Here is a 27,596-nt window from a genome sequence, read left to right on the forward strand (position 1 = left end):
TTTGAGCACCAGTGTCTTCTATACGGAGAATATCTGGATCTCATCTGTGTAGTATGTGTGTGTGTGTGTGTGTGTGTGTGTGTGTGTGTGTGTGTGTGTGTGTGTGTGTGTGTGTGTGTGTGTGTGTGTGTGTGTGTGTGTGCTAAAATTCAAATAAGCAGCTAGGTGCAATATAGAACCATGAAGGAAAAATTTAATCGTCACTAATTGTAATTGAGGGTGCTGAATAGCACCTATATTGCAAAAAATAGAAGTTAAAACCCTTTAGGTTGCATATGCACATACAAACATATATATATGTATACATAACCACACACACACACACACACACACACACACACACACACACACACACACACACACAGATACAAACACACACACACACACACACACTTACACACATACATGTGTTTGTGTGTGTGGTCTGAAAGTGGAACTGAGAGCAAAGGTTAGTAGAGGAGACTGAAATATTCAGAAACAATGTACATGTACTCATTATGAAGTTCATTGTTATATACAGCTTATACCCCCGTCCCGCCACCTCCACCCCCACCATTCACACTTTTGTTGTTCACATCTCACCCAGGGACTGATTAATAATAGTAGTCATAAGCATTTAAATCCTGAAATATCAAATCCTTATCTATTGCCACTTCACCTCCTGCGGGGCTTGTAACAATTCACAATTACCTTTACTCTATCTTACCTTTTATTCTTTTATTGTTCATATTGTTATTATAGTCGATGCTACTTATTGCTGTTCGCTACTGTTGCCTTAAATGATGGTGGTGGTGGTGGTGGTAGTGAAGGTAGTGTCATCATGGGTCATAGCTGATTTATTACTGTTAAATTGCTTACTTTAAGTTCGGATAAAACCTCTGTGTTATTACTCATACTACTTGTGAGCAATGTTGTGTGAGCAACCTTATTTGGCTGTTATTGTACGCGCTGAATGCCAAAAACACACATACATACATTCATACACACGTACCAAAACAATGGCATGAAGATGCTCAAATCTATGTTGATGGTTAAAAAAAAATAATTATTGAAAGAATTCTTTTTTATTTATTTATTAATATCTTAACTTTAATTTTTATTCATTAATTTTTAATTTTTTTTTAAGTCGAATTTGAAAAATCTATTCTATTATCACTTTTAGTGAGTTTTATGGACAATCCAGGAAAACTTTATTGAAATCATGAAATTCATTGAAATCTCGAAATAATTGTTCCTTTACATGGTAAACTGTTATTTCCCGTCTTTTTTTGATCTGATCGTTCATTCCGTTTTTCTTGGGCGAAATATAAATGTTTTAACCGTACACTTTTTAGCGTTCTCAATTTCCCCTGAAAAACTGAAAATTGGTTTGGATTATGATGAAAAGTCACAGTTTGTTTTTTGAGGTTCTTTCAACTGATGTATTTGAAAAGTGGAAGGTTAAACTTTCGTCCAGCTGAACTGAAGCCAGAGAAAAAGTGGTATTTGTGAATAAGTCTAATCATACCTTCAAAAACAGACTTCTCGTTTCTGGAATTTCTTTTTTAGCATTCAAGCATTTGATGAGTCACACTATAAATCTTTGAAACATATTCTCAGTGGATTGAACAAGCTCCGGGTAATTCAAGTAGAAATAAAAAGAAGACATAACTGATCAAGTGATCACTCTTTTATCACAGACTGTCTCTTCCCCATGAAACCTTACACATAACAAAACTGACAGAACAATAAGTGTTTGTATTAAACATTTTTTGTTCAAATAATCAGAGCAGAAAGGAAACTACAACAATCTTCACAACAATTTATTAGCTGTCTTGCTATGAGTGAAAGAAAAACAGAACCTGTATGGTCAATAGAACCACCAGAATGGATTAACTTTTTCAGTAATGAAAGGTTTCTGGATTACAAGGAGTTTGTTTCCAAAAAAGTAAGAAAACTTTCTTTGTTGAAAACAAGTAATTTTAAAAAAAATATCTCAAACTACTTATATTTTAGGTTTCAGCTGTTGTATTGTTGAATGTTATTTGTTTTTGTGGTTGATAAAATGATTAAAAATAACAATTTGCTATTAAACTTCTGTTGCAGTTTATTTTTTATTTAAATGCAAAAAGTAGTGGTTTTTCTCTCTAGATTTGCTGTCGTTTAGATCCAGGTCGGTCTGATTAAACCATGTTGTGTGTGTGTGTGTGTGTGCGCGCGTGTATATAAGAAAACATTTTATTAACAGAAAAGTGTGCTATTAAAATAAATTATCTTTTACATACTTTAAAAATCACTCTGGATAAATCCCTGCAATCATAGGCTCTCCAGTACCTGTATGATCGATACGGATTAAGTCTAATTTGATCATCTGTAAGGATTTATGGATGGTGGGGGATGAAAAAAATTTAATCCAACAAGTCTCTTGGCATAATCGTACGAGATAGAATTTGTAGAGCACAAATTCGCAAAAATTTCTGAAAATATCCAAAACTACAAAAGGTTATGACCAGTTACATGGCATGCATCGATCCAGAATCGATAATAGGCCGTGCGCATGGACGAGTTTATTTTTAACATTTTGAATTTGGATTTCGAATGATTTTAAAAATTATTTTGAGATTATAAGTGGAAACAAATGGCGGATTCGGATTGTCCGAATTTTAAAACTATGATAAAAAAAAAAATATGTTTCAATGATTAATTACAAACCAGTAAAAATAGTTTTTCAAAATTTCTACTTTTTTAAAGCCCCCCCTCTTCCTCCTCCTCCTCCTCTATTTCATCCTACTCCTCATACGCAACAGGCCGTGACTTTTTCATATTTGACCTTTTACGAACATTCTTTCAGAACTGTTTTAAATATCAGAGAAGTTGATAACACAAAAATGCTTTCCATTTTTATCTCCTCGACTCTCTTCTGTTTCCAAAGATGTATCAAGCTGCAACTTGTTGAGATGTATAGCTCAAGGTTTTAAGATTGTAGTTTAGGATTATGGTATAGGTTAATTTCCTACTTGCCCAGTTGAATTTATTTCTGGAAAGTCTGGTGGGTGTGAATAGCAGGGGACTGATTTCATCAAGATATAAAGGAGATGGAAAGAAGACCAGGGAAGATGACTCATCAGGCCAACAAGTGTTGGATGTTGCATCGTGAATGTCCATCAAATGCTTACGAGAGAAAGAGTTCCCAGTGTCCTCTTTAGGAAGTATTACAAACATAAATAATTTGAATATTTATTTGCTCAAGGAAAGTGTTTTTAATAAAATATCGTCTGCAATAGATCTGGGTTGTTTAATAACACTATGTAACAAAATTTTAGATTTTTTTTGTTCGGTCAGTAAGTGTTATTTCCTATTTGCTTCTATCTAGAAATCAAAGGGAATGACTACTATTCTCTTCAAACTTTGCTTTTATGACCAGGACATCAATGTTTTGAAACTCACCTATTTTCCAATACATTTCAAACAGATTCAACGCTGAGTTGCTGAAACAGAAATATCGTTACAACAAATATTCTGCTTAATACGACAGATTTGCTTTTCAGTTGCTTGACTTTAAACATTTGAGCATGTCTCTTATTGACAGCGCATACGTGCATCTCTGATCATGAGTAGAAGTAGTGGGGAAGCATCATAGCCACGTATTGAGAGGGATTCTTTAAGATTTGAATAAATATCATGACAAAAGCAAAGTTTGAAGGAAATATTAACCATTTTCATAGTTTCTAAGGGTAAGCAAAGAGGAAATAATAGTTGCTACCCAAGGACAAAAATCGTGTTACAAGGAAAGGTAACAAGAAGATGGTTAAGGAAAACATAATGAATAAAGTAACGATAATCAACAAAGGAAAATATTTTTCTGTTTATGATATACTTTTATCGAAATTATCATTGAATTCTGTAATTACCATAATTTTGTCATTACATAACTACTGAACTCATTAATTTCCGGTTACGTGCATAATGTTATAAAGATTACTCAAACAATATGTTTAGATTTCTGTCAACAGAAAACGAACGTAAAATTATTTCAAAGAAAAATTCCGACAAATATATTTTTCATAAAATTCTTCTTACTTTTTACAGTTACCTTTAAAATACCCCAGCTTGGGCTCTGGACAATCATATGATTATGCTGAACCTTATTCGTCATTTAAAGAGAGCCAGGCCGATCTTGGGAGAGGTTCTTACAGTGACTCAAGAAAGTTATTCCTGCAAAAAAGTGGCCGAATACTTTGGATCATTTCATGTATTCTCGTTTTCCTTGGCATGATCGCTGCGTTGGGTGTCGTAATCACACTCATTACAGGTTAGTTAATTATGTTAACGTTACTGCATTTTTGTATTGCTAAGATAGCTTAGCATTAGTGAAGTGCATAAGGCGGTGAGCTGGCAGAATCATTAGCAGGCCGGGCAAAATGCTTAGCGGTATTTAGTCTATATTTCACGTTCTCAAATCAAATTCCACCGAGGTCGACTTTGCCTTTTATCCTTTCGGGATCGATAAAACAAGTACCAGTTGCGTACTGGGATTGACGTAATCAACTTACTCCCTCCCCCAAAACTGTTGCCCTTGTGTCAAAATTTGAAATAGATATTACTGAAATACATATTAATTTGACTATAATTAGTTTAATGAGGAGGGAAAGAGTTGCAAGGTGTCGAAAGAGTTGTTTGTTAAGAAATGTTTTCTTCATCTTTGATATATTGGAAATATGCATTTTCAGTTAAGGTTAGACATACAAATCTTTATTTATAATAAAGAATATCAATGTTTTTATCCTCCACTGAATCGTAGAATTGTAGGTGGTAGCGTCGCAATTGCGTATGTAATGAAAGTTAGCTATTTGCAACGAGCTGGAAAGATTGAAGAAGTGTTCTGTTTTATGACATGGTTTCCTTTACCTTACCTTAGGTCTATTCCTCTTGTCTAATATTGGAATTTAGAGCCGTATACTTTTAGGAGCAAGTGATGGTAAAATAACATTCAGGTCAAGTACCGAAACCATTTAAACTTTTCATCAATGGACGTGACAGAGAAGTGATGTTGCTCTCCCTTCTCTGACTTATGATTATGTCACATTGAAATAGACGTTTATCTTGTTGAATATCAATATCACCATCTTTTCTCTCGCAAGAAATGTATACATGATTTTATTTAGGAATAAAAGTAATCAGTTTACCAACTCCCTAGTATAATTGAGTTCTCTTAAGTCGAAGGGGAACCAAAAGTAAACCCTGCATTAGAATAAAGTAATAATTGTAGAATGCGATATCAATTGGTGGTAGAGAAAATTACCACTGTCTTACTTGAACAATTAATAGTATGAAAATCGTTTGGAATTAGGGAGTTAAGCTGAAAGTGTATAGAGCTACGTGCCGAAGGGATAACAGTGCATTTCCTGTCGCCGTACAGCGTTCATGGCGAAGACTCTTAAACGATTTAGTCCACCTAGCCACGAAAAGGATGTCATTGAGCAAGCGTTTAAATTCCTCAGGATTAACGAATTAGCGAGTGATACTGAATTCCATTGGCCGGAGGAGTACTTACTTTCAGATTGATCTGAGCTTATTCCGGATCATCAACGTCGACTGATGGATGGACGATTTGGAATCTTGAGATTCCAAATCGTCCATCCATTTTCTCCGCCCAATATTCCTGGAACGGTCGTGTTGTGTGTGTGTGTGTGTGTGTGTGTGTGTGTGTGTGTGTGTGTGTGTGTGATAAAGCTCTCAGACACCTCCTCCATAGGGTCCTATCAGAAACAACCGTCATTACACTTTCTGGCTTGATCCTCAAGCTTGACCAATTTGAGCCTATGGGAATCGTTCTTGGTCTACCCCAAAGTTTCCTACCAGTTGGCTTGGCCTAAAGAATCCATCTTGCGATTCTTTCCTGAAACCTTCAAATCAAAATGTTTAAAATTCTTTATCATTCAGTTGTAAAAATTTCATCTAATTTTGAAATATTTGTATTTGCAGCAGATAAATCAGAAACGAAGGGATCCTTTAATTCCGATTTTGTCAACAAGAGTGGTATTTCTTTGACAACACGTAAGTTATGTTCACTTCCAAAACAGTTACTGCAAATAACTTTTATTTTACTATAAATGATTTTAAAACAAACCAGCTTGAAGTGTTATACTCGTGTGTTACATAATTTTATCTGTTACTGTGTAGGTTAATGAAAAACTTATCGTAATTTTTACTGTGTAAACTGCATTTGCCGGGTGACCAATCGCTTTCAGCCTAGTAGTATATACGAACAGCGAAAAAAATTGTCTTTTAGTTTTGTCTTGAAAATAGACAGCAACCACTTCACAAAAGTATCTGTGTGATATCTTACAGTTGCATTATCTTTTATTCTTTTCATTCCTTTTAATTTTATGTTCCGAGCTTAATTCCTCAAGATGTCTATTTTACTTTTCATTCTTTCGGGGGTCAATAAAATAAGTACCAGTTATAACCGACTGTTTCCTCTTCAAGATAACTCAATATGGTTGACCACCCGTCTAATCACTGAAACGTCAAGCAATTGACGTGTATAAATAGTAATAACAATAACAGTAAAATGGCATTTCATAAACATATTCTTTAAATGACGATCTGAAATTTGTTGAGAAAAAGAGAATTTAAAAACGTATTTATACTTTTATTGTATATGAAAGAGAAGTAAACAAATGATTTTACCCAGTCTTTTAATTCCTGCTTACGATTCTATTAGTACAAAGAGTCATCAGTGGGCCGAGCGAAAGAGAAAACGATATATGAATATTTAAAAACCTAGTACTCTTCTGAAGTGAAACGGAGATCCAGCAAGGTTTTCAATGTTGATGAGAAACGAAAACTGTATTATTATTATTATTATTATCATTATTATTATTATTATTATTATTATTATTATTATTATTATTATTATTATTATTATTATTATTATTGTTGTTGTTGTTGTTGTTGTTGTTGTTGTTATTATTATTATTAAGGCGGCGAGCTGACAGTGCTTGCACGCTGGGTGAAATGGTTAGCGGTATTTCGTCTGTCGCTACGTTCTAAGTTCAAATTCCGCCGAGGTCGACTTTGTCTTTCATGCCTTCGGAGTCGATAAATTAAGTACCAGTTGCATACTGAAGTCGATGTAATCGACTAGTCCTCTCCCCCAAAATTTCAGGCCTTGTACCTACAGTAGAAAGGATTATTACTATAGTTAATTAATCAATTTATATTTCATATTATAAAATAAGCTCACGGTATCACCTGCGCTTAATGCAGGTAACAGTTTTATGAGCACCTACTGTTTGTATTGTTTTCTCTTTGGCTATTCCATTCTTTGCTATCAAAACCCCCCTTACAACTCCTAGTCTTCCAGTATCCTTCTTGACATATATATGCCTATAGTATTTTATGTTTATATGAATTAAATAATTGAATGAAAGTTAATAAATAAATAAATAAATAAATAAGTATATAAACATATTCAATTTCAGTAATTCCTGACCCCGTCACTTAGTTTCAAGATACTGCAGCAGTAAAGAAATTGATGTTGTTGTTAATGATATGAACGAAAATTTGCAGAAGAAAGATGATGATGGAAGAGGACGTATGTATTTGTCAAAGATCAGATGTATTTAGATATTTGTGTTTTCTCTCGAACAGTGTGAACATAAAATGAATCTCTGGTCTATGTAATCCTGCACACATCTATATGTGGGAGTATCTACTCATGAGCATTAATTGAAACAGTTATATTTGTACACGAACTTTTCATAGTTATATTGGTCTCTTGGTGGCAACCATGGTGGAGTTTTCTTTTCTATGCAGTATAAAGTCTAATGTAAAACATAAATAAAATAATGAGTAAAAACCACTACCCTTTACTTTCTTCACATAAACATTCCTCTTACCATTCACTTTCATATTGTTAAGATTTTGTTAAAAATATTTCTCCTGTTATTTTTTCGTAGGTTTACTCAGCGTAGTGATATAAGAAAATACGGGAAGTATTTTCATTCTCATATTATCATTTGCGTAACAGATTTCATTAATTCCGCCCATGCAAAGATTCGTGCCTGGAATATAATTTATATTCTCAGTGTACGTGCAATAAATTTAGGATTAAATCAATGTAAATGATCAAGCGGTAAATTTGGAAGGGTATCCATATGGCCCATGAAAGTCCATATAAGATTTTGGGGGGTCCATGCAGCAAAATAGTAAACTGGGGATCCACAATCGTATTTTAAGGGCCCCTGAAAAAATTTTGCATTAGATGTATATTTAGGTATGTATTACAAGAAACAGCTAGGTTTCTTTCTCTAGCATTTTACATAGTTCAACCTACGCATGTCAATGTGTGGAAAACAAAATAGGAGAGTTTTGAGAGAAGTTTCTATGAAACTAGTTTTTAAGTATCGAATGACTATGGGGGTCCACCTGACTAAAATAGTATTTCAAAGGGGTTCATAGATATAAAAATATGGTTGAGAATCCTTGGTATAAGGGATATAAATTAAGGTTCTTTTGGTGTCTATCTAGTGGAGTTTATTGTGCAGTAACAGCCACTTTAAGCTGAATTAATTAAAGACTTCAAAGGTTACACCCCTTTGATACATTTTAGTCATGTTGAGGATACCACGAGCAGGGAAGGGAGTTGAGACAGGAAAGCGACCGAATTAAATGGAAACTAGAACATTTATTGTTGTGCTTTTCAGTTACGACTTCTAAAATCACCGAGATCAATATGGCATTTCAGCTCTCGGCCCAATCAAATATATATTAGTAATATATGGGATTAATTCAACTGACTTTACACTTTCTCCACGAAAAATACTTCGTCTTTTTATAAAAAATTATGATAATAACTTGAAGCTTCCATGGGAGATTGCAGAAGTCGAGTCTTAAAATGTGTATTGATACTTTGTACATTGAAGGATCTATTAATATTTGAGATGGTCAATAAGTGAGGATGTGATGTAATTTTACTTCCTTGAAATAAATAGTGTTCACATTTTTATGCTGTTAATCCTAATCGAACTGACAGAGAAGTTAAACGGTTTGATTTAAGTTTTTGAACGAGCTGATATTATTGGCACTGAACAGGATGCTGGCCTTCAAAGATTCAAAGAAGCACTAATTGTATTAGTAAATAAAATGTAATGTAAATTAATTGCTCTTTGTGTCAAAATTATTATGAGAATTTGTACAATGAAATCAATTTATTTCTCTCTACAAAGCCTAACTTGTCTTTATACTGTGATGGTGACATAGTGAATTAAATGTAGACACATGGATCTGTGTTTAGTATGTCGAACATACGGATCACGAATCTCTATTCTATTTGCAAGATATGTTTGCGATGGTTGAGTTAGTGCAGTTCCAACTTCTTAGCAAAACCCCGTGACTTCGTATTCTGACACTACATTGTATTTTTAGACGAAGTACTAAATTCTTTATGCTTGATTTATATAGCAAAAAGTTATTTAAAGTAAATCGATAGAACACAACTCTTTTCGCCGAAATTTGCAATCTGGTACAGTTCAGTTTCTAAACCGAACTTAGCAGATCTGTTATGAATTAACAACCTGATTCAAATCTAGGATTTACTGCTTTCACACAGTTTTGTTAAAATTAAAAATAAATATAACGTAAAGGATAATTTGCTTTCTGCAAAAAGAAAAGTTGAGCATGGTAATAAAAGATGAAATTTACTCTTCACTGCATACTCGCATGCTCATTCCGAGCAAAGTGTATTTGGGAGTTGTCTCCCTTCCTTATCATTTTCCTTCTCTCACCCTTTTTTAGTTTTTGGCAAATAGCAAACCTGAACATTTTTCGAATCACCAGAGCACGGAGAAATTGAAGACCAATATTGGTATTTGCATACACCTGCAACACTGTCATTTTGGAATTTGGATATGGTCACCTCAAAATACATATTTCGTGCCATCTGGTGTTTTAGTCAATCTGAAAACTTATTTATGCCAATCCTATATTTTCTGGGTCAGAGAATTGATAAAGGCCACAGAACAGTGCTTACGATTATAGAAAATTAAGAAACCAATAAATCATTGTGTTTATATTTGCGACATAAGAGTGTTATATAAAACATGTTGCAAGTCTTTTGAAGTTATATGTATAGATTTATGAAGCAAGGAAGCAGTCTTATTATAGGTTTGAACTATAAGTTATATACGCAGCATTTACAAGACCTGTATCACTCCAGAATATATTTTTACGCAACTTTATCATTGTTCTGGGTGTGATTTTTAGCGTGACAATCCGCGTCATTTTTGCTGTGTCTTTTGTATGATCATACGTATATGGTGTTAGGTAGTGTGTCGTCAAGGTAATTTTGATAATAATCATGTGTGAAAATGTTGCTCATCAAAGTGGCTTAGCATCACACTCTACTTCAGATACACACACATTCAATGTGCTCCCCAAGAGCACCAACTGAAGGTGGAAAGTTACTCCTTTCCACCAGATGTTTGCAAAACAGATATCACCTTAAATCAGGAATACTTGTTATATAGATGTCATTTGCACATTAAGGATGCAAAGTTGCTCAATGAACCTTTTTCATCCCCTGAGTTAGATAACCATCTTTTGTCACTTCCGTTTATGCTGAGATGAAGTCCTAGTCAACCTTCATGTACTGTTGAAACCAATTGTTTTTTGTCTACTCCAGGGGATTTCCCAACGCTGCATCAATGAATGCCTAGAATACCAGTAACACTGATCCTTTGTCTTCTTCCAGCACACTTCATTTTCCAACATATTTCAAGCCATACATAACATAGTGTGTTTGCAGAGTTTGTTGTAATGCGCAGCAGTCAAAACTCAGATATCGCTATATAGGCTGAAGTACTCAGGATAGTATTGCTCTTCAGCTGCTGCTAAGCAGATCATAAATGTATCAGTTTCTTCATTTTGTTATCTTGAAACTACATATCATGATTGCTTCTTATGTGGGTTGTTGCTAATAATGTGATGACTCATTTTTGAAGTTATTTTTGAGTACTGCTTGCACGAAATAGTCCGTTAAACCGGTTTTTGTCTTTTGGTGAGATAGAATGTATCCCATTGCTTTGTACTTGTTTGCATCGTCAGCAATCTGATGTTGAATAAGGTTTGCCTTGTAATCGTTTCTCTCTTATTTTCTACTTTGATGAACCAGATTTGTAAGTGTCAAAGATCAATAGAAACTCGTCAAAATCTATGTCTTTAGATTGTTGTCCAAGATCGGTGTCAGTACTTGTCTGAAGTTTCTCTACGATCTTTTGGACAAGCACCATTTACAGTGGCAATTTTGGACTATCAGAAGGTGATGAAAATGCTTCTGCTTCACCAATAAGTTACTTAGATGCTGGTGTTTGTAAATAGTGATGGGTTTCATTGTTTTTATTTTACCAGCCTTTCAATGCAACGTGTGAGATTCAGTAAGTCAGTATATGAATGGATAAATCTATCTGGGACAAACAATGCCCTGCATTCTTCTGATCGATGTCTCACTTCACTCTGGCTACAAGCATAATTCAACCATACAGTTTTGTATTCAGAGTCCCCGATAATCCACAGACTTTGACAAGTGATGACAAGAACATGTCGTTTCATCGACGTTCAAAATCTGTGGATTATGAAGTTGTTAAGTTGATGCTTTTTGCATCAAAAGGATTCTCATGACTCAGTATAGCCTTGATATTGCTGGTAGCATCATGCTCCTTCTTGTCTGTACCTGGTCCTATCATATAGTATTTTAACTATTCATGAGCAGCTGTACTAAACTGTCCTTTAAACTCTCTTGTGAGGCATGATATTTCTGGTGAAGCACTGCCGTGCATTAGAATTATTGGCAATATCAATTATCCAAGAGTGTTTATTATCCTATTTAGTAATTCACAAGCATAGTCTGCACTAAGGGACACACACTATATGTCATTCTTTGTGACAAATAGATTATTGCCCTAAAATTCATGCCAGATTTCCGGATGGCTTTGATCAGCTCCTAGAAAACTGCCAGTGGAGTTCTTGTTCTTGGAAACATGGATTAGGTACATTAAAGGAAGAGTCCATAAGTCAGAGGAAGTGTGCTGAATATTTGTTTTGCAACGTAGCCTCCTGGAAAACTAGAATTCCTGAAAGTGTAGCAATTGTTAGAATCAGAAGTCTAATGATACCACCAATGGTTTTCTCGACTCAGAAAAAAATGAGATTAGCACAAATTATCAGTTTTATGCCGGCCAATTCGAAAATCCAAAATGGTCTCCATGTCAGTATCTACGCACACGGTAACATTAACTTTTTGGGGTTCTTCATGCATTGATGAACCAGATTTGTGAGTGTCAAAGATTTAAAAAAAAACTTGTCAAAATCTGTCTTTAGATTGTTGTTCAGGATCGATGTCAGTACTTAATGTCCGAAGATTCTTTTGGACAAGCACCATTTACAATGGCAATTTTTGGACTATCAGAAGGTGATGAAAATGTTTCTGCTTCACCAATAAAATTCCAACTATATATAATTTTGCTCATTTTCACAATTTTAGACATAGTTAAGCTGATTAGGATATGATTTTGATTAATTAAATATATTTTGGCACGATGCATTAAATATGTTAAATCCCCACTTAACTACAAAGTATTAGACTAGTAATAAGCGAGATTAGTTTCAAGATTGCTTTGATAAATAGATAAATTTTAGTCTAGAAATTAGTTATAAAAAAAAAAGAGAACAGATAAACATTCAGCTGGTGAGCACTTCGTTTCTTAAACCCTCGCCTACGCCTTTGGATTATTAAATATTATACCATGCAAAGTAGCAAAAAGAAAAATATGTAGAAACTCATTCCTCTTTTATTTTCAAGCACTATAAAAAGCAATGCATACATACATACATATATACATATAAATATATAAGGCGCAGGAATGGCTGTATGGTATGTAGCTTGCTTACCAACCACATGGGTCCGAGTTCATTCCCACTGCGTGGCACCTTGGGCAAGTCTCTCCTACTATAGCCTCAAGCCGACCAAAGCCTTGTGAGTGGATTTGGTAGAAGCCCGTCGTATATATATATATATATATATATATATATATATATATATATATATGTATATATATATATATATATATATATATATATATATATATATATATATATATATGTATATATATATATATATATATATATATATATATATATATATGTATATATATACATGTATATATGTATCTGTGTGTATATGTTTGTGTGTCTGTGTTTGTCCCCCCGCCCCTAACATTGCTTGACAACCGATGGTGGTGTGTTCACGTCCCCGTAACTTAGTGGTTCGGCAAAAAAGACCGATAGAATAAGTACTAGGCTTCCAAAGAATAAGTCCTGGGGTCGATTTGCTCGACTAAAGGCGGTGCTCCAGCACGGCCGCAGTCAAATGACTGATACAAGTAAAAGAGTAAAAGAGTATAAATATATTTGTGTGTGTATATATATATATATATATATATATATATATATATATATATATATGCTCTTCGCTTAAAACTTTTTTAAGAGCAACCAGATCGAACCGTCTCAAGTGTAACTGTCCGAAACGGTTGTGATTTCTGGTACTTGACTGAGGAAAGGAGTCCACGAATGACCCATCTTTTTTTTTGGGGCCTGTCCTTCTAAATGTTTGTTTCTCTTGTCTGCCTTTGTATTGTCTATTTGTCCGAATGGTTTATTGTCCTCTATTGCGTTTTTGTTCCATTTATATATGTATATATATATATATATATTATATATATATATATTATATAGCAATAAGAAAATGGAGGGGAATATGAGGTACTCATCAACTTGCAGACGGAATACAGTGTCTGCAAGTTGATGAGTACCTAATATTCCCCTCCATTTTCTTATTGCTATATAAATTTAGGGTAACAAAAATCCTTTTAGCCGCACCCACTTATTGCACTTGGTATAACACTAGTGTAACAATAATTGGGTACCCTCCCAGCAGTATATTGGATAGATATTATCCCTTAGTCGGTTGGATCCTCAACCCCTAACTCTCTTGGATTCTCTTTCCTTTCCCGAGCGTCTAGTAACACAATCTGTATCACGTCCTCACGTTGTTGATTTTTGTTGTTGTTTTTTGTCTTTTTCCTTTTTTGAACTTATATATATATATATATATATATATATATATATATATATATATATATATATATATATATATATATATGTATATATATATATAAACCCACGGACTCCTACCACTACCTCAACTTTCCTCCTCCTACCCTTCCCACACCAAACGGGCCATTCGCTACTCCCAGTTCCTCCGCCTGCGGGACTTCCGTCGTCTATAGCTAGATCTCACCACCCTCCCTATTTTCCCCAACTTTCCCTTGCCCTCCTTCAATATTGCCCGCCACCTACGCAATCAGCTGATCCGTAGCTCCCCCCACCGCTTCATTCCCAACCAACCCGGATCCTTCCTTTGTTCCAGACCCCGTTGCCACACCATGTCCTTTCATTACCAACACCACTTCCCTCACTGGATCTAACCAGCACACCCTCTGCATTAGGAACTTCTCTTGCATTCCTTCAAACCTTATTTACTGTATCAGGTGCATACAATATCTCTTTTCTATGTAAAGACATGATTTTGACTAATTTGTTGTCTTCAAGCAATTTCTTCAACTAAAATTCTGGTTTGAGATCTTATGTTATTCTGTTTTTTAAAATATTTAGATTGTAAGTAGTTTATTTAATTTACCACTTTATGATTGCTGCGGAGAAAATGACCATGTTGAAAATTCATATTTATGTATTAACTGAAATGGGGGAAGTAGTTTATAAAGACAAGCGCAGTGTGTACGGCATATAGAAATAACTTGGTAATAATCTTAATGTTTCCTTACATCATCATTATTTAAACTTATTCTGTGCGGTGTGCTCTAGAATCTACTATAGAACTATAACGGTATATGTTAGGATATGTGTTGGTAGTCAGTGATCACCAATTGTAATGGTTGATACCCAATTCGTCTTGAGTGGTTATCCAAATGTAATGGTTTTGTTGTGTGGATGATGTTTATGAAGACGAAGTTGTAAACAAATATTTTTACAGTCACTTTGTATGTATATAGCCAAACCACGAAGGGCTGGTATAATATAATTCGTAAAGCTTGCGAAGTAAAGAGAAATATCGTAGATTTTTCTTGTATAGGTATGCTTGTGTTCTCGTCATTGTGTAGTAGTGAACCACAGAGAGAAATAGGGTAATGTTGTAAAGAAGAGAAAGTGAGCTAGTGAAAGTGAGAGTGGTGGGACGAAACAACTGCTTCGTTGGTGAGTTACCATAGTTGTCTCTCTGTGCCTTTTCATTTAGAGACGGTGTTTCGTTCAGCCGGTCAGCCAGCTCGGTTCTCACTAACTCTTTTCTTTATTTGGCACTATGGCCATAACACAGAGGGGACACTACAAGGACAGACAGAACATCACAGTGGGGACAAAAACAGGAAACGAATGAAAATGAAGATGTCATATAATGAAAATGAAATGGCTACATGGGCCCCATTCCCATGCAGTACCATTTGAACGTTTAATACACTGTTTACAATCGTTCATTTTCCTTTGTTTGTTTCCTTATAGTTTTTTCTCTCTTTTTTTTTTAAATAAAACAATTTTATTTTTTATTTTTTCCTTTTTTTCCAGTAAACAATTTTACTTACTTTTTTCCTGGTTTTAGTATTTCATAAAAGGTTCGAGATCTTTCAGTTCTACTACTGGTGGCAATTCATCGAATTCCATCGCTACTCCTGGCGGATCAATTCCCCCTCCAGACATATCTCTCAGCCTGTTGTATTTCTCCCTGTCGACCACAATGGCCTTCACATTCTCCGAATACACGTCTGTGGGCAGCTTCACCCTTATGATAGACTTAAATTTCATTATTTTCCGTTTCCTTGTTTTTCGCATATGTCACAAAATTCCATCGATATTTTTTGGGCTTTCTTACTTGCTTTCCCTTTTCCTGCTTCACTGCTGGTACCTTTTCTCTTTCCACTATGAATAGTCTCTCCATTTCACCCTCGTATAATTGTTCTCCTGAATCCTCCTCCTCTATTGGTACAATCAATGTCTTTGCTGCTGTCTCCTCCTGCAACTCCTCTTCGAGCTCCTTTTCAAGTTCCTTTTCGATCTCCTTGTCAACCACCATTTTATCTTCCTTCCTTCTGACTTTCTTCACAACCTCTTTCTCTACCGTTTCTTTCTTCTTTTTCTGCATCTCTGGCGGAGGTCTTACTCTATCACTTCTCTTTCTTTCTTTTACTACCGTAAATTCTTCATCCGTTCTTGTCTCCTTTGCCTCGACTTGTACCACTTGGTGGCACTCTCCTGCTTCTCAGTTTGTTCCTTCTGTTGTTCTCTCTGGAGGCATTTCACCTTCATGTGGCCTGTCTCTCCACATGCGTAGCATATGGGCGGCCTACCCTCCACCACCACTCGCAGCCTTACGTCCTCAGGCAGAACTATTTCTTCTGCGATTCTGCTTACGGAGTTCTTGTATTTATAACTATACAAAACTAGCTAAAAAAAAAAGAAAAAAGTTTATTGCAGAGAACAAAGGATATTCTTTGCGGGGTCGACTGTTATCTCAATTCAACTTTTCGCCGCATACAAAAAGTTAGAAGGGTCAAGTGGCAAAGACAAATCGGCTTGGCAAAGCCATATGTTAAATATAACTGTTGTTACTGTTGTTTTTGTGTGAGAAAAGTGCTGTTGAAATGTTAAAGGAAATTGGCAGATTCAGATTCGAATCTACTCTATGCCTAAATGAAGTCACTACAGAACTTTAGTGTTTAATTATTTTAAAATAATAGAATAACAAAGAAATATTTCAAAACGTCAAAATAAGTATTCCAAACTCATAATATAAACTGATAATTCAATTCTAAAACAATCACTGTCTACGCTTACGTTAAAGGTGTTCAGAATTCGCGCATATACTTTTTTTATAATTCATATCGAGGTTGATCCCTTGTCATTAACAATGCTGTTATATCATTTCATCTCTTTCTATTTTTCTCTTTTACATGTCTCAATCATTTGACTGCAGTCATGCTGGAGCATCACTTTGAAGGGTTTTAACCGAACAAATCGAACCCAGAATTTATTCTTTGTAAGCCTAGTACTTATTATATCAGTCTCTTTTGCCGAGCCACTAAGTTATGTGGATGTAAACACATCAACACTCGTTGTCAAGGGATGGCGGGGTGCCAACACACACACACACACACACATACATAAGTATATACATATATATATATATATATATATATATATATATATATATATATACGACGGGCTTCTTTCAGCTTCCGTCTACAAGAACCACTCACAAGGTTTTGATCGGTCCGAAGCTTGAGTAGAAGACACTTGCCTAAGGTACCACGCAGTGGGATTGAACCTGGAATCATGTGGTTGGGAAGTAAGCTTCTTACCACACAGCCACGTCTTCTTTCTTTCTTTTCGTATCGCATTTTAAAAGATAATAACAAACGTTCAAAGCTAAATACGATGAAAAATAGAAATGTTCTAAAATGCTATTATATGATGGGGGTCTTTCTATCATCTGCAGACGCAGCTATCTTTAAAACAGATACTAGCTTAACTGAAGAACACTGATGATTTGAAAGACCGTAAAAAAAAAAACTTCCGTTAGAACAAAAGGGTTAGGTCTTTAGATTAAATGTAAGCAAAACATGACAACATTAGAAAAGAAATACATTTAATATAAAACGTCACGATATGTACATCATTTATATAATTAATATATTTAGGGTATGAGACTTATTGGCACAGTCATTTTGGGGCCACTTATTAGGCGTCGCTGATTCGATACTGACTTATTTGATATCAGACGTTTCAATGTTTCTCTCTGTTTATGCGTATGAGCATATTTTCCTATGCGTATGAGAAGAGGGGAAAGTGTTAATATCAATCATATTCCGTTAATAAATTGTGATGTCTCTGTTACTCTCCTCTTCTCTCACTCTTTCTATTTGTATAGTTCTGTGCGCGCACGCGTATGTATGATTGCCTTCAGCGCTAAAAAGTGCTGTCACCAAAACAGGTTCAATGTCCAGTCAGCCCAATAGCTCGTTCCGTATAATTCAAATGATTATTTTAAGATTTATTTCGACAACATGATGAGTAAATACAGTCGTGATATGAACAAAGATTTTGAAGTCATGCATACTAAGGCGTTTATTTGTATAAGCGTAATCTACTCACTGAATCTACCATGATTACATGCAGACAATTTTATAACCCTTACATATCTATGCTCTATATGGAATAAAGTCTCTTAGTTAATTCTGCTTTTATTGTTGTTGCCATTAAACTGAAGTGACTGCTTCGTGATTAATAAAATATTTCTTAGATTTTTTCTTTTTTTGCCAAAGAAAATTGGCTTCATTGCCAGCACGTATTTGCCGAAGAGGCCAAAACACACACGGTAGTAATAAAATAATCTTGAAAAAAATAACAGTAAGTGGAAGTATACTGGAAATAAAAGTAAAAGATCGAAACAAAACGAATGGTTTTGTCAAAGTAATCCACCAAGGAGCCCCGTATATTAGAACGTGTGCAATACCAGCAGCTAAAGTAAAGTAGCCGAGGTAAGATTGTATTAGAGCGAACTCGTGCCAATTCAAACGTTCTAATATGGAAGGTATCGTAGAAACAGCTAAAATGGCCATAGATAAATATGTGACAACACCGGCCAATAACATAATTTCGCCATGCTTGTAAAATGAATAGCGGTCAGGAACTTTAACAGTAATATTTCCTTCTAAGTCATATTCTTTGTATTTCGCAACTACGAAAAAATTGTGAGGATTACCGGAAGCCAATATCAGAACTGATATAATCATATGAAATGTGGCGAAGAAAAATGCCCACAGACCTATTTGTTTTCGTGATTTCAACCAGCGATCTAACCAGTTAGGAAATCGTTTTATTTTGTTACCGTAATAGAGCTGGAAAAATGCCGCCAGCTCTCCCGGTAGATAGCAACAAGCTAGGAGGAAAATGGCTGTGGTACAAACTGCTGGGTTGAAACGTCTCAGTGGGAAAGAACTCCAGTCCATTGTTTCTCTCATAAACATTCTAGCAATCGACCATAGTGTAAATAGCAAAAACGTTACCCACGCAAAAATTGTTGGCGCAATCCATTCAGGAAATATTTTAGCAACACTATGTTCAATATCACGAGCAGAACGCAGCATACCTCTGTCAATGGGTGTGAAACCAATATTTCGAGTTAACTGCATCACTTTTGTTTTAGCTTCAACATCATCACTACAAATAAAAACGTTTTTACTACCACCAAAACTTTCCGACAGGAGGGCCCAAGATGACAGAACATTAAATCCCTTCACGACGCGTGCATCCGTGTATTCACACAATTGTTCAGCATTAGATATTTCTTTATCTATGGTGTCATTTGAAACCTCAACTACTACTTTTCCTCTCAGTTGTTTCTTAAACTGAGACAATGTTGAATAGTGAAGCGGTCGAATGGCAACAATAACCATATCAGAATGTTTTATACAACTATCAATATCAACGACCTCTATATCTGAGAAATAGCTGTCAATGACTTCTAAGGAACGATTTGAAGGATCTCGACTTCCCATGATCACATCATAGTTGCACTTGAAAGCTCTCAAAGCGAATGCTCGAGCAAAATCTCCTGTGCCAAGAATGCTTATTTTCTTAGAATCCATATTTCAGCTGGAAGTTGAGTAAGAAAGAGTTATCTGAAAGAAAAAAAGAAAAAAACGGTAAACAAATTAGATGTAGTACTACACATGCGATAGAGTTGTAAGAGCTCGTTTATTAGATTTATAGCCAAGAATCGAAACCTTAACCTAGATTTCCCTGCGAGATCTTTGCTTTTCTTTCGGCGTTAATACTGGGAAATTTATGAGGCCACCTGTCAAACTTATATCGATTCCTTTGTCTGAGTTAGAATTCTACGGTCATTTGGAGGTTTGAGAGATAAGATATATATATACTCTTTTTCTTTTACTCTTTTACTCTTTTACTTGTTTCAGTCATTTGACTGCGGCCATGCTGGAGCACCGCCTTTAGTCGAGCAAATCGACCCCAGGACTTATTCTTTGTAAGCCTAGTACTTATTCTATCAGGGTCTTTAGCCGAACCGCTAAGTTACGGGGACGTAAACACACCAGCGTCGGTTGTCAAGCGATGTTGGGGGGACACAGACACAAACATATACACACACATACATATATATATATATATATATATATATATATATATATATATATACATATATACGACGGACTTCTTTCAGTTTCCGTCTACCAAATTCACTCACAAGGCTTTGGTCGGCCCGAGGCTATAGTAGAAGACACTTGCCCAAGGTGCCACGCAGTGGGAATGAACCCGAAACCATGTGGTTGGAAAGCAAGCTACTTACCACACAGCCACTCCTATATATATATGTATATATTCCTTTGTTCACGAACATACATTCAGTTTTTCCCCATAAATATAAATAGGAACTCTGAGAGAACATCAGCGGTCAGTTTTCCTTCGCTTCCACACGCTGTATGACTTCTCTTTATTGCGAGCAGATTTTCGTACAAGACACGATCAATCATTGTTGTCATTCACCTTGTACTGCTGAACTGCCGACTACTACAGCCTTTGTTACATTTGGTGAACCCGGCGTGATTCGAACCTCCTCTTTCATTTTCCCGTTGCTATCGTCATCTTCACATCTTCTAAACAAGTGGATAAGACATTGAAATTGCTCAGAGTTCGTGATTTAAAATCCACTTGAAGCGTTTTGTTCTCTTTCTTAGCAAAATAGTTTATTTAATGCTTATTCTATACCTCCGTTTACTTTAGCTGTGAGGAAACATTCAGTAAGATTTATGAAGTATCGATACAGACGTCTGATCACTAATGATCAGATAAATCAATTATTTAATGCATTACTTACTATTATATTTATCAGTTTTATGTGAGTTCCAACGGCACCATCGAATGCATTTCCATGTTTCACAAATGTATGCGGCATTGTCAATTTTTGGAGATGAAACAGATGTGTTTGAACGCTACGTCAACTTAGCATTGTTGTAGGATTTCTTTTGTTGTGCTTGGTGTTATTTTAGTGTTTCGTATGTTGTGTAGAGTTGAGTAGTGTTCGTGATTTCTATGTGGTGTGTGAGTTGTATGATAATGTTGGATGTTGATTGCGTAGACTTTGTGCCGTGTGAGTTGCATGATGTTGGGTGGAAACTGTATTTTAGTGTGATTTGTTCGTGCTATAGAATCGGGTGTCAGTTATATAAGAGTATGTGTTGTCAGTCCATTGGGTGGTTCTGTTTAGAGTATGTACAGAGTGAATTGTGTTTTGTGTATATCTTTTTTGAACGTGCGTGGCTTAGTGGTTAGCGTATTCGGCTTACGACCGTAAAGTTGCGAATTCGGTTCCCGGCGGTACGTTGGGTCCTTAAGCAAGACACTTTATTTCTTGTTACTCTAGTTCATTCAGCTGGCAAAAATATATGTAAGCCAAATGGCCAGCCTTGTCACGTTCTGCGCCACGCTAAATCTCCTTGAGAACTACGTTAAGGGTATGTGTGTCTGTGGAGCACTCAGCCACTTGCACGTTAATTCCACGAATAGGCTATTCCGTTGGTCGGGTCGACTGGTCGGATCAATACACGTCGTCGTCGTACCCGACGGAGTGCCAGTTTTTGATATCTGCTGTATACCTCATATGTATAAAGGCTACGGGTACGTATTCTACAATAGTCACAACTCTAAATATTGAATTAACATCTAGTAGGTAAGTCTCACTAATTCTACAGTTCCATGATCGGTATTGATCAGATACTCGTCTAATTACTTAAAGCAACGTGAGAATCAATACGTTGTCATCCAGTTTGGTAGGATAGTAACCAAATATCCCTAAAATCACACCCCGGCGTCCTAAAAGTGGTAAAGACACATTAGGTAGTATAATTGCAGGTACATTTGATTGGAGGACTTCAGACTCAGGACTGGTCTGGTGTTAAAAAATAACAACACAGTTTAAATTTTAAAAGTATACTGAAATATTTTACATGAATTATCTCGTTTGAATATGTTGTCTTCCAATTGATTTTACTGAATATAGCCAATGCATATATTCTATCTATCTTTATATTATTTTATATTATTTTACTACTGTCAGCCAATTGGCTTTGGCCATGTTGATATAGTGCCACAAATCCTAAGACTTCTAATTCTTCAGATCTTTAATTTAAATTTAATAAACTGTAAGGCTTTCGAGAAGCCTTTACACGCTCGCTTGTTCGGTTAAAAATAGCAGCGAAATCACTCACGAACTTGTATTACATAATGTAGTCCAGACCCTCTGCCGGGTGTAAAAGATGAGGAGGTCAAGGCCAGAACAACATCTATTATGGGTCTGCGTATCAAACAATGATATGAGGTTGTAAAAAAAAAAAAGGAGGTGGAGTAGAAGATGAAGAGGAGGACACGAGAGTGGGAGAAGAAGAAAAAAAACTTGTATATTATATAATATTGATTTCAAATTATGATACAAGGTCAGCAATTTCGGAGGCAGGAGTTAGACGATTACGCCGACACCATTGCTTGATTGATATCTATTTTAACGATCCCAAAGGGATGAACATCAAGTTCGACCTCAGTGGAATTTGGATTGAGAATGTAAAGACTGATGAAATTCCGCCAAGCAGTTCACTCGGCGCTGCTAACGATTCTGCCAGCTCGCCGCCTTTGTATATTATGTAATACTGATTTCTAACATAGGTATATGGCCTCAAGTTTTGTAGGGGGGAAAAGTTGAATATAATCAACTCCATTTCCTAATTAATCCTTATTTTACCAACCTCAGAACGATCAAAAGCAAAGATAACTTAGGCAGGATTCGGAATTAGAATGTGAAGAGGCCTCTGACAACTCTGTCAGCGTTCTCTCTTTCTCTTTCTCTCTATCTATCTATCTATTTATCTACGTATACATACATACATACATACATACATACATACATATATATATATATATATATATATATATATATATATATATATATATATATATATATATATAATTTCTTCTTAAGGGCACTCTTGGGAGAAACAGAATGTCTTTTAAATGCCTTCTTTAGATCTGATTAAAACCGATTTTTCTATATTTCTAGAGATAAAGAGAGTAAATGAGAAGAATCAGGCCTAATACTAGACTGCTGTTTGATTTATCGACCTCAAAAGCATGAAAGGCAAACTTGACTTCGGTGAGATTACAACTGAAAGTGCAGGGACCCGGAACGAACTCTATCTGATGCTCAAACGACTATGAGAACTCGCATTTTGTGTGGGCGCGAGCCTGTGTGTGTATGCACGCACATGTTTGTGCACGCGCGCGTATATGTATGTATGTATGTGTGTGTGTGTGTGTGTGTGTGTGTGTATGTACACACATGCATATACATAAACATACCAACACAAATTTTTGTTGACTCATCAAAAACTGATATATTACAGAAGTCAATAAGTAAGCTAAGTTGATTTTCGATACTTTCCCGAAAAGTTAAAATATATTAATTAGAGCTGTGAATTTTTACATATTTTCAGATGTTTATTTAGTTGTGAAACTACGTTTAAATCCCCTCCCCACCAAAAAAAAACAAAAAAAAAAATCCATTGAAATACACTACCTCGACACCTTAGCTGTGGGATCAGTTATGACCTAGAAGAGAAACGGACATATGTTTCATTTTGTTTTTTAGCACTGTGATTGCATCGGTGGGAATTAGCACTGCTTTTTTCTTTCACCTCATTTAATCAACTACAAACTGGTGGGAAAACGACTAATTAACAGACGATAGCATAGCACAGTAGCTCTCAGTCGGTTTCTAGGTGCCCACAAATTTTTAAAAACGTATCCAAAGCTTTAAAAATAATCTATACTGGTTTGTAATCTTGAAAAACCTGATATTAATAATTTTATTGCAAGTGTTTTATTAATAAAGTAGGAAAACAACAGTTTTCTACATCGTCTTTTTTTAAATGTTTGACTTGTAAACAGGATTGGCTGTGTAGTTAGTAGCTTGCTTACCAACCACATGGTTTCGGGTTCATTCCCACTGCGTGGCACCTTGGGCAAGTGTCTTCTACTATAGCCTCGGGCCGACCTAAGCCTTGTGAGTGGATTTGGTAGATGGAAACTGAAAGAAGCCCATCGTATATATGCATATATATATATATATATATATATATATATATGTATGCGGGTGTATATGTTTCTGTGTCTGTGTTTGTCCCCCCAACATCGCTTGACAACCGATAGTGGTGTGTTTATGTCCCCGTAACTTGGCGGTTCGGCAAAAGAGACCGATAGAATAAGTACTAGGTTTACAACGAATAAGTCCTGGGGTCGATTTTCTCGACTAAAGGCGGTGCTCCAGCATGGCCGCAGTCAAATGACTGAAACAAGTAAAAGAGTAAAAGAGTAACTGTTGTCTGTCTGCTCATTCAAAGTGCACTGCAAATATTTTCATTTGATTCCATTTGATTCCATTTGATTCACAAAGTTTAAAAAAAAAAATTGCGAACCACTGTTTTACTTTCATAACCACAGTGTAGGAAATATTATTTCATAAATTTGAACTTTGCAGCAAAGTAACTGTCAAAGGTGCCTCCTCTTTTAATCATTTGTGAAATGTCAAAATATTTAGTTTTGGCTCAAACAAAACAGATGTCTCATTATATCAAAACAAAAACAAAAAAGCACGCACATAGTAAAAAGCACCCACCCACAAAAGGCGCGGGCATGGCTGTGTGGTAAGATGTTCACTTTGTGGACACATGATTTCAGGTTCAGTCCTCCTTCGCAACATTTATCCCCATGACGATCAATACCTGTGAATGTATTTTGGTGACGGAAACTGTGCGGAAGTCTATCGATATATATATGTATGCATGTGCTAGTGCGTACACTTGACAACTGGTGTTGATTTGTTTAAATTCCTGTAACGAGGAAAACCGATAGAATAAGCACCAGACTTAAAGAGCTAGGTGTTGGGGTTCGATTTAATTGATTAAATCCTTTGAAGCAGGATGCTGGCTTCGCCGCAGTCAATAAGTAAAATAATAAGAGAATAAACGAACTCCTCAAGCCAGATATATCATCTGCATCAGCTGTTTTATCTCACAAGAGCCTTTCTTCAGCTGCGATGCCTTCATCCCAATTTGGCGAAGACAAGTGGACGCCCGGAGTCCGAAGACGGGGACAGAAAGAAATCTGTAGCAGTGGAGCATTGAGATCGATGTAATTGACTAGCTCGTCCTACAATAATTTTAGGACTTGTGCCTATAGAAGAAAGCCTAATATATATAATAATTAAATTATATATTACTATCTATCTATCTATCTATCTATCTATCTATCTATCTGTGTGTGTGTTCGTGTCAGTCCCCAACTGCCGCTTGAAAACCTGTGTTGGGTCGTTTACGTTCTCATGACTTAGTGGTTCGGCAAAAATACCCCGATCGATTTGTTCGACTAAAATCCTTCAAGGTGTACCAGCATGGCCGTAAAAGATTAAAAAAAGCGTATTTGTGGTAATGTATATGTGTACTTGGTAATGTGAATGCATCTAAGTGTGTGTGTGTGTGTGTGTGTTGTGAAATAATCAACTTTTCAACCACTTCTACATAAAATATGACCAATTTTATTGATCGCACTAATAAGAATATTTGTGCTATGCTTTTCCTTTCTATATCTCCAGGAGTGGACAATATTAGTACCAGTCAGATACTGGCGTTGATTCAATCTACTATACTCCTCTTCTGTAACACAAGGGTCTCCAACCACCAGGCTGTGGACCAGTACTTTGGCTGCGGACCAGTGCCGAGCCGTGGATCACTTTTGATACTGGGCCGCACAATCTAATAAGAGTAAAATCAAAATGCATAATATACTAAATAATATTTGCATTTGCATTATACATGAGTAATAACTGAGGTGACGAGCTGGCAGAATCGTTAGCATGCCGGACAAAAATGCTTAGCGACATTTCGTTTACCTTTAAATTCTAAGTTCAAATGTCACCAAAGGCGACACTGCCAATCATCATTTCAGGGTTGATAAAATAAGTACCAGTGGAGTATTGAGATCGACGTAATTGACTAGCCCGTCCCACAATAATTTTAGGACTTGTGCCTATAGAAGAAAGGATAATATATATATAACTATTAAATTATATATTATAAGCTTTGCTGTGTTTTGTTATTCGCGTGACCCCCGCCACCGCCACAACCTGTAGAAAAATTGTCTTGCACGAAACCAGACCGTAGTGCATAAATGTTTAGGGACCGCTTCTCTGATACAGTTCTTGCTTCTTCACAAATCTCCTTTTTTTGAGAAATTGCTTTGTTTTGCCAATAAAATATAGCAAAATGACAAAATCCAATATCAAACAAAAGCACAGTAAAATTTTTTAAATCATAAAAATCAAACTGACCTGAAGTTGCAGATATTTTCAGTGAAATATTATAGGCCTTTTTTTTTTTCTTAAAAAAAAAAACAAAACGAAGTCAAAAAATTCTCTATTCAGAAATATTTTTAGGGTTGCATTAATGGTCTACTGTGTGAAACCAGTTTTGAAATCCTTTCAGCTGTTATTGAAAAATATGGGAGTTCTCTGAATTAACGTGTATGGTTGTTATATAAATTGCAGTCTAACAGGAAATCAAATTATGTGTATATGTGTATGTTTCAGAGTGAAATAAACACACACACACACACACACACACACACATTCAGAGTCTCTTTCTTTCTTTCTTTCTTTCTTTCTTTCTTTCTTTCTTTCTTTCTTTCTTTCTTTCTTTCTCACACGTATGTAAACATGCATACGCGCATGCATACATACACCTACATAATGTACACAATTTAAGTATCATTAGTCCTACCATCTTCGCCACCGCCGCCGCCGCATCATGTTATTACTTCTATAAACATATTTTATATCAGTTACACCAATTCCCTGCTAACCCACGTGTCACCCTAAACTACGTCACAAAGAATCTCTTCCTCTTCAACGCCGCCCTTAGTTGAAAACACTTTGAATACTACAGAACCCTACTTCCGCAAACACTAATAATGTCAAATCATGACAACTCCACTTTGATGCCATCACCATTATCACCATCATCACCATCTCCAAGATCGTCCCTGCCGCCGCCACTACTAAACCACCACCCCACACGACTACTACTACTACTACTACTACTACTACTACTACTACTACTACTACTACTACTGCTGCTGCCACATCATACTCACCCCTCCCACTGAAACTTTACTTGCCCTACAAACACTTCTACTCCCGCTTAACAGTAGCCCCCTCACCATCGAAAAACCACCACCACAACCACCACCACTACCACCACTATTACAAAACTAACGTCAATAACGCCACCGATCCCCACCCCCGCCACATCAACTCCATCGCTACCATCATGTCGGTAAATTCAACATATTTTTCAATGACAGTC

The 27,596-nt window shown here is 35.9% G+C and overlaps 2 protein-coding genes across 6 annotated transcripts; one reads left to right on the forward strand and one right to left on the reverse strand.

The window, feature by feature from the left end:
• Positions 1-151: 151 nt before the first annotated feature.
• On the forward strand, positions 152-24,083 carry LOC106869443 (uncharacterized). Of its 4 annotated transcripts, none has more exons than XR_016241581.1 (5): positions 607-1,927; positions 4,069-4,291; positions 5,965-6,036; positions 7,467-7,579; positions 23,240-24,083. XR_016241581.1 is itself a non-coding variant. In XM_014915192.3 (4 exons), exons 1-4 carry the CDS (start codon positions 1,820-1,822, stop codon positions 7,487-7,489), a joined length of 426 nt encoding a protein of 141 aa, XP_014770678.1. In that variant the 5' UTR covers positions 152-1,819; the 3' UTR covers positions 7,490-9,145. The 4 variants fall into 4 exon arrangements, 2 of the variants coding, with proteins under 2 accessions (XP_014770678.1, XP_089207084.1); XR_016241580.1 differs by lacking the exon at positions 23,240-24,083 and adding an exon at positions 17,087-17,639 and having other exon boundaries at positions 964-1,927; XM_014915192.3 differs by lacking the exon at positions 23,240-24,083 and having other exon boundaries at positions 152-1,927; positions 7,467-9,145.
• On the reverse strand, positions 17,745-27,273 carry LOC106869442 (metalloreductase STEAP2). Of its 2 annotated transcripts, none has more exons than XM_014915191.3 (2): positions 26,564-27,273; positions 17,745-19,793 (listed from the first exon to the last, which is right to left on the reverse strand). In XM_014915191.3, the coding sequence occupies exon 2, from the start codon at positions 19,758-19,760 to the stop codon at positions 18,369-18,371; it is 1,392 nt and encodes a 463-aa protein (XP_014770677.1). In that variant the 5' UTR covers positions 19,761-19,793; positions 26,564-27,273; the 3' UTR covers positions 17,745-18,368. The 2 variants fall into 2 exon arrangements, with proteins under 2 accessions (XP_014770677.1, XP_052823185.1); XM_052967225.2 differs by lacking the exon at positions 26,564-27,273 and adding an exon at positions 21,008-22,861.
• Between the last annotated feature and the right edge of the window lie 323 nt (positions 27,274-27,596).

The sequence above is a fragment of the Octopus bimaculoides genome, chromosome 4, assembly GCF_046866305.1.
Source record: "Octopus bimaculoides isolate indiv1 chromosome 4, ASM4686630v1, whole genome shotgun sequence".
In the NCBI taxonomy this organism is placed as follows: Eukaryota; Metazoa; Mollusca; class Cephalopoda; order Octopoda; family Octopodidae; genus Octopus; species Octopus bimaculoides.

Coding starts and splice junctions, on each gene's coding strand:
- LOC106869443 (XM_014915192.3), top strand. CDS start 1,820: ATGAGTGAAAGAAAAACAGAACCTGTATGGTCAATAGAACCACCAGAA. Junction 4,292..5,964: donor CGTAATCACACTCATTACAG/GTTAGTTAATTA, acceptor TTGTATTTGCAG/CAGATAAATCAGAAACGAAG. Junction 6,037..7,466: donor TGGTATTTCTTTGACAACAC/GTAAGTTATGTT, acceptor ATTCAATTTCAG/TAATTCCTGACCCCGTCACT.
- LOC106869442 (XM_014915191.3), bottom strand. CDS start 19,760: ATGGATTCTAAGAAAATAAGCATTCTTGGCACAGGAGATTTTGCTCGA.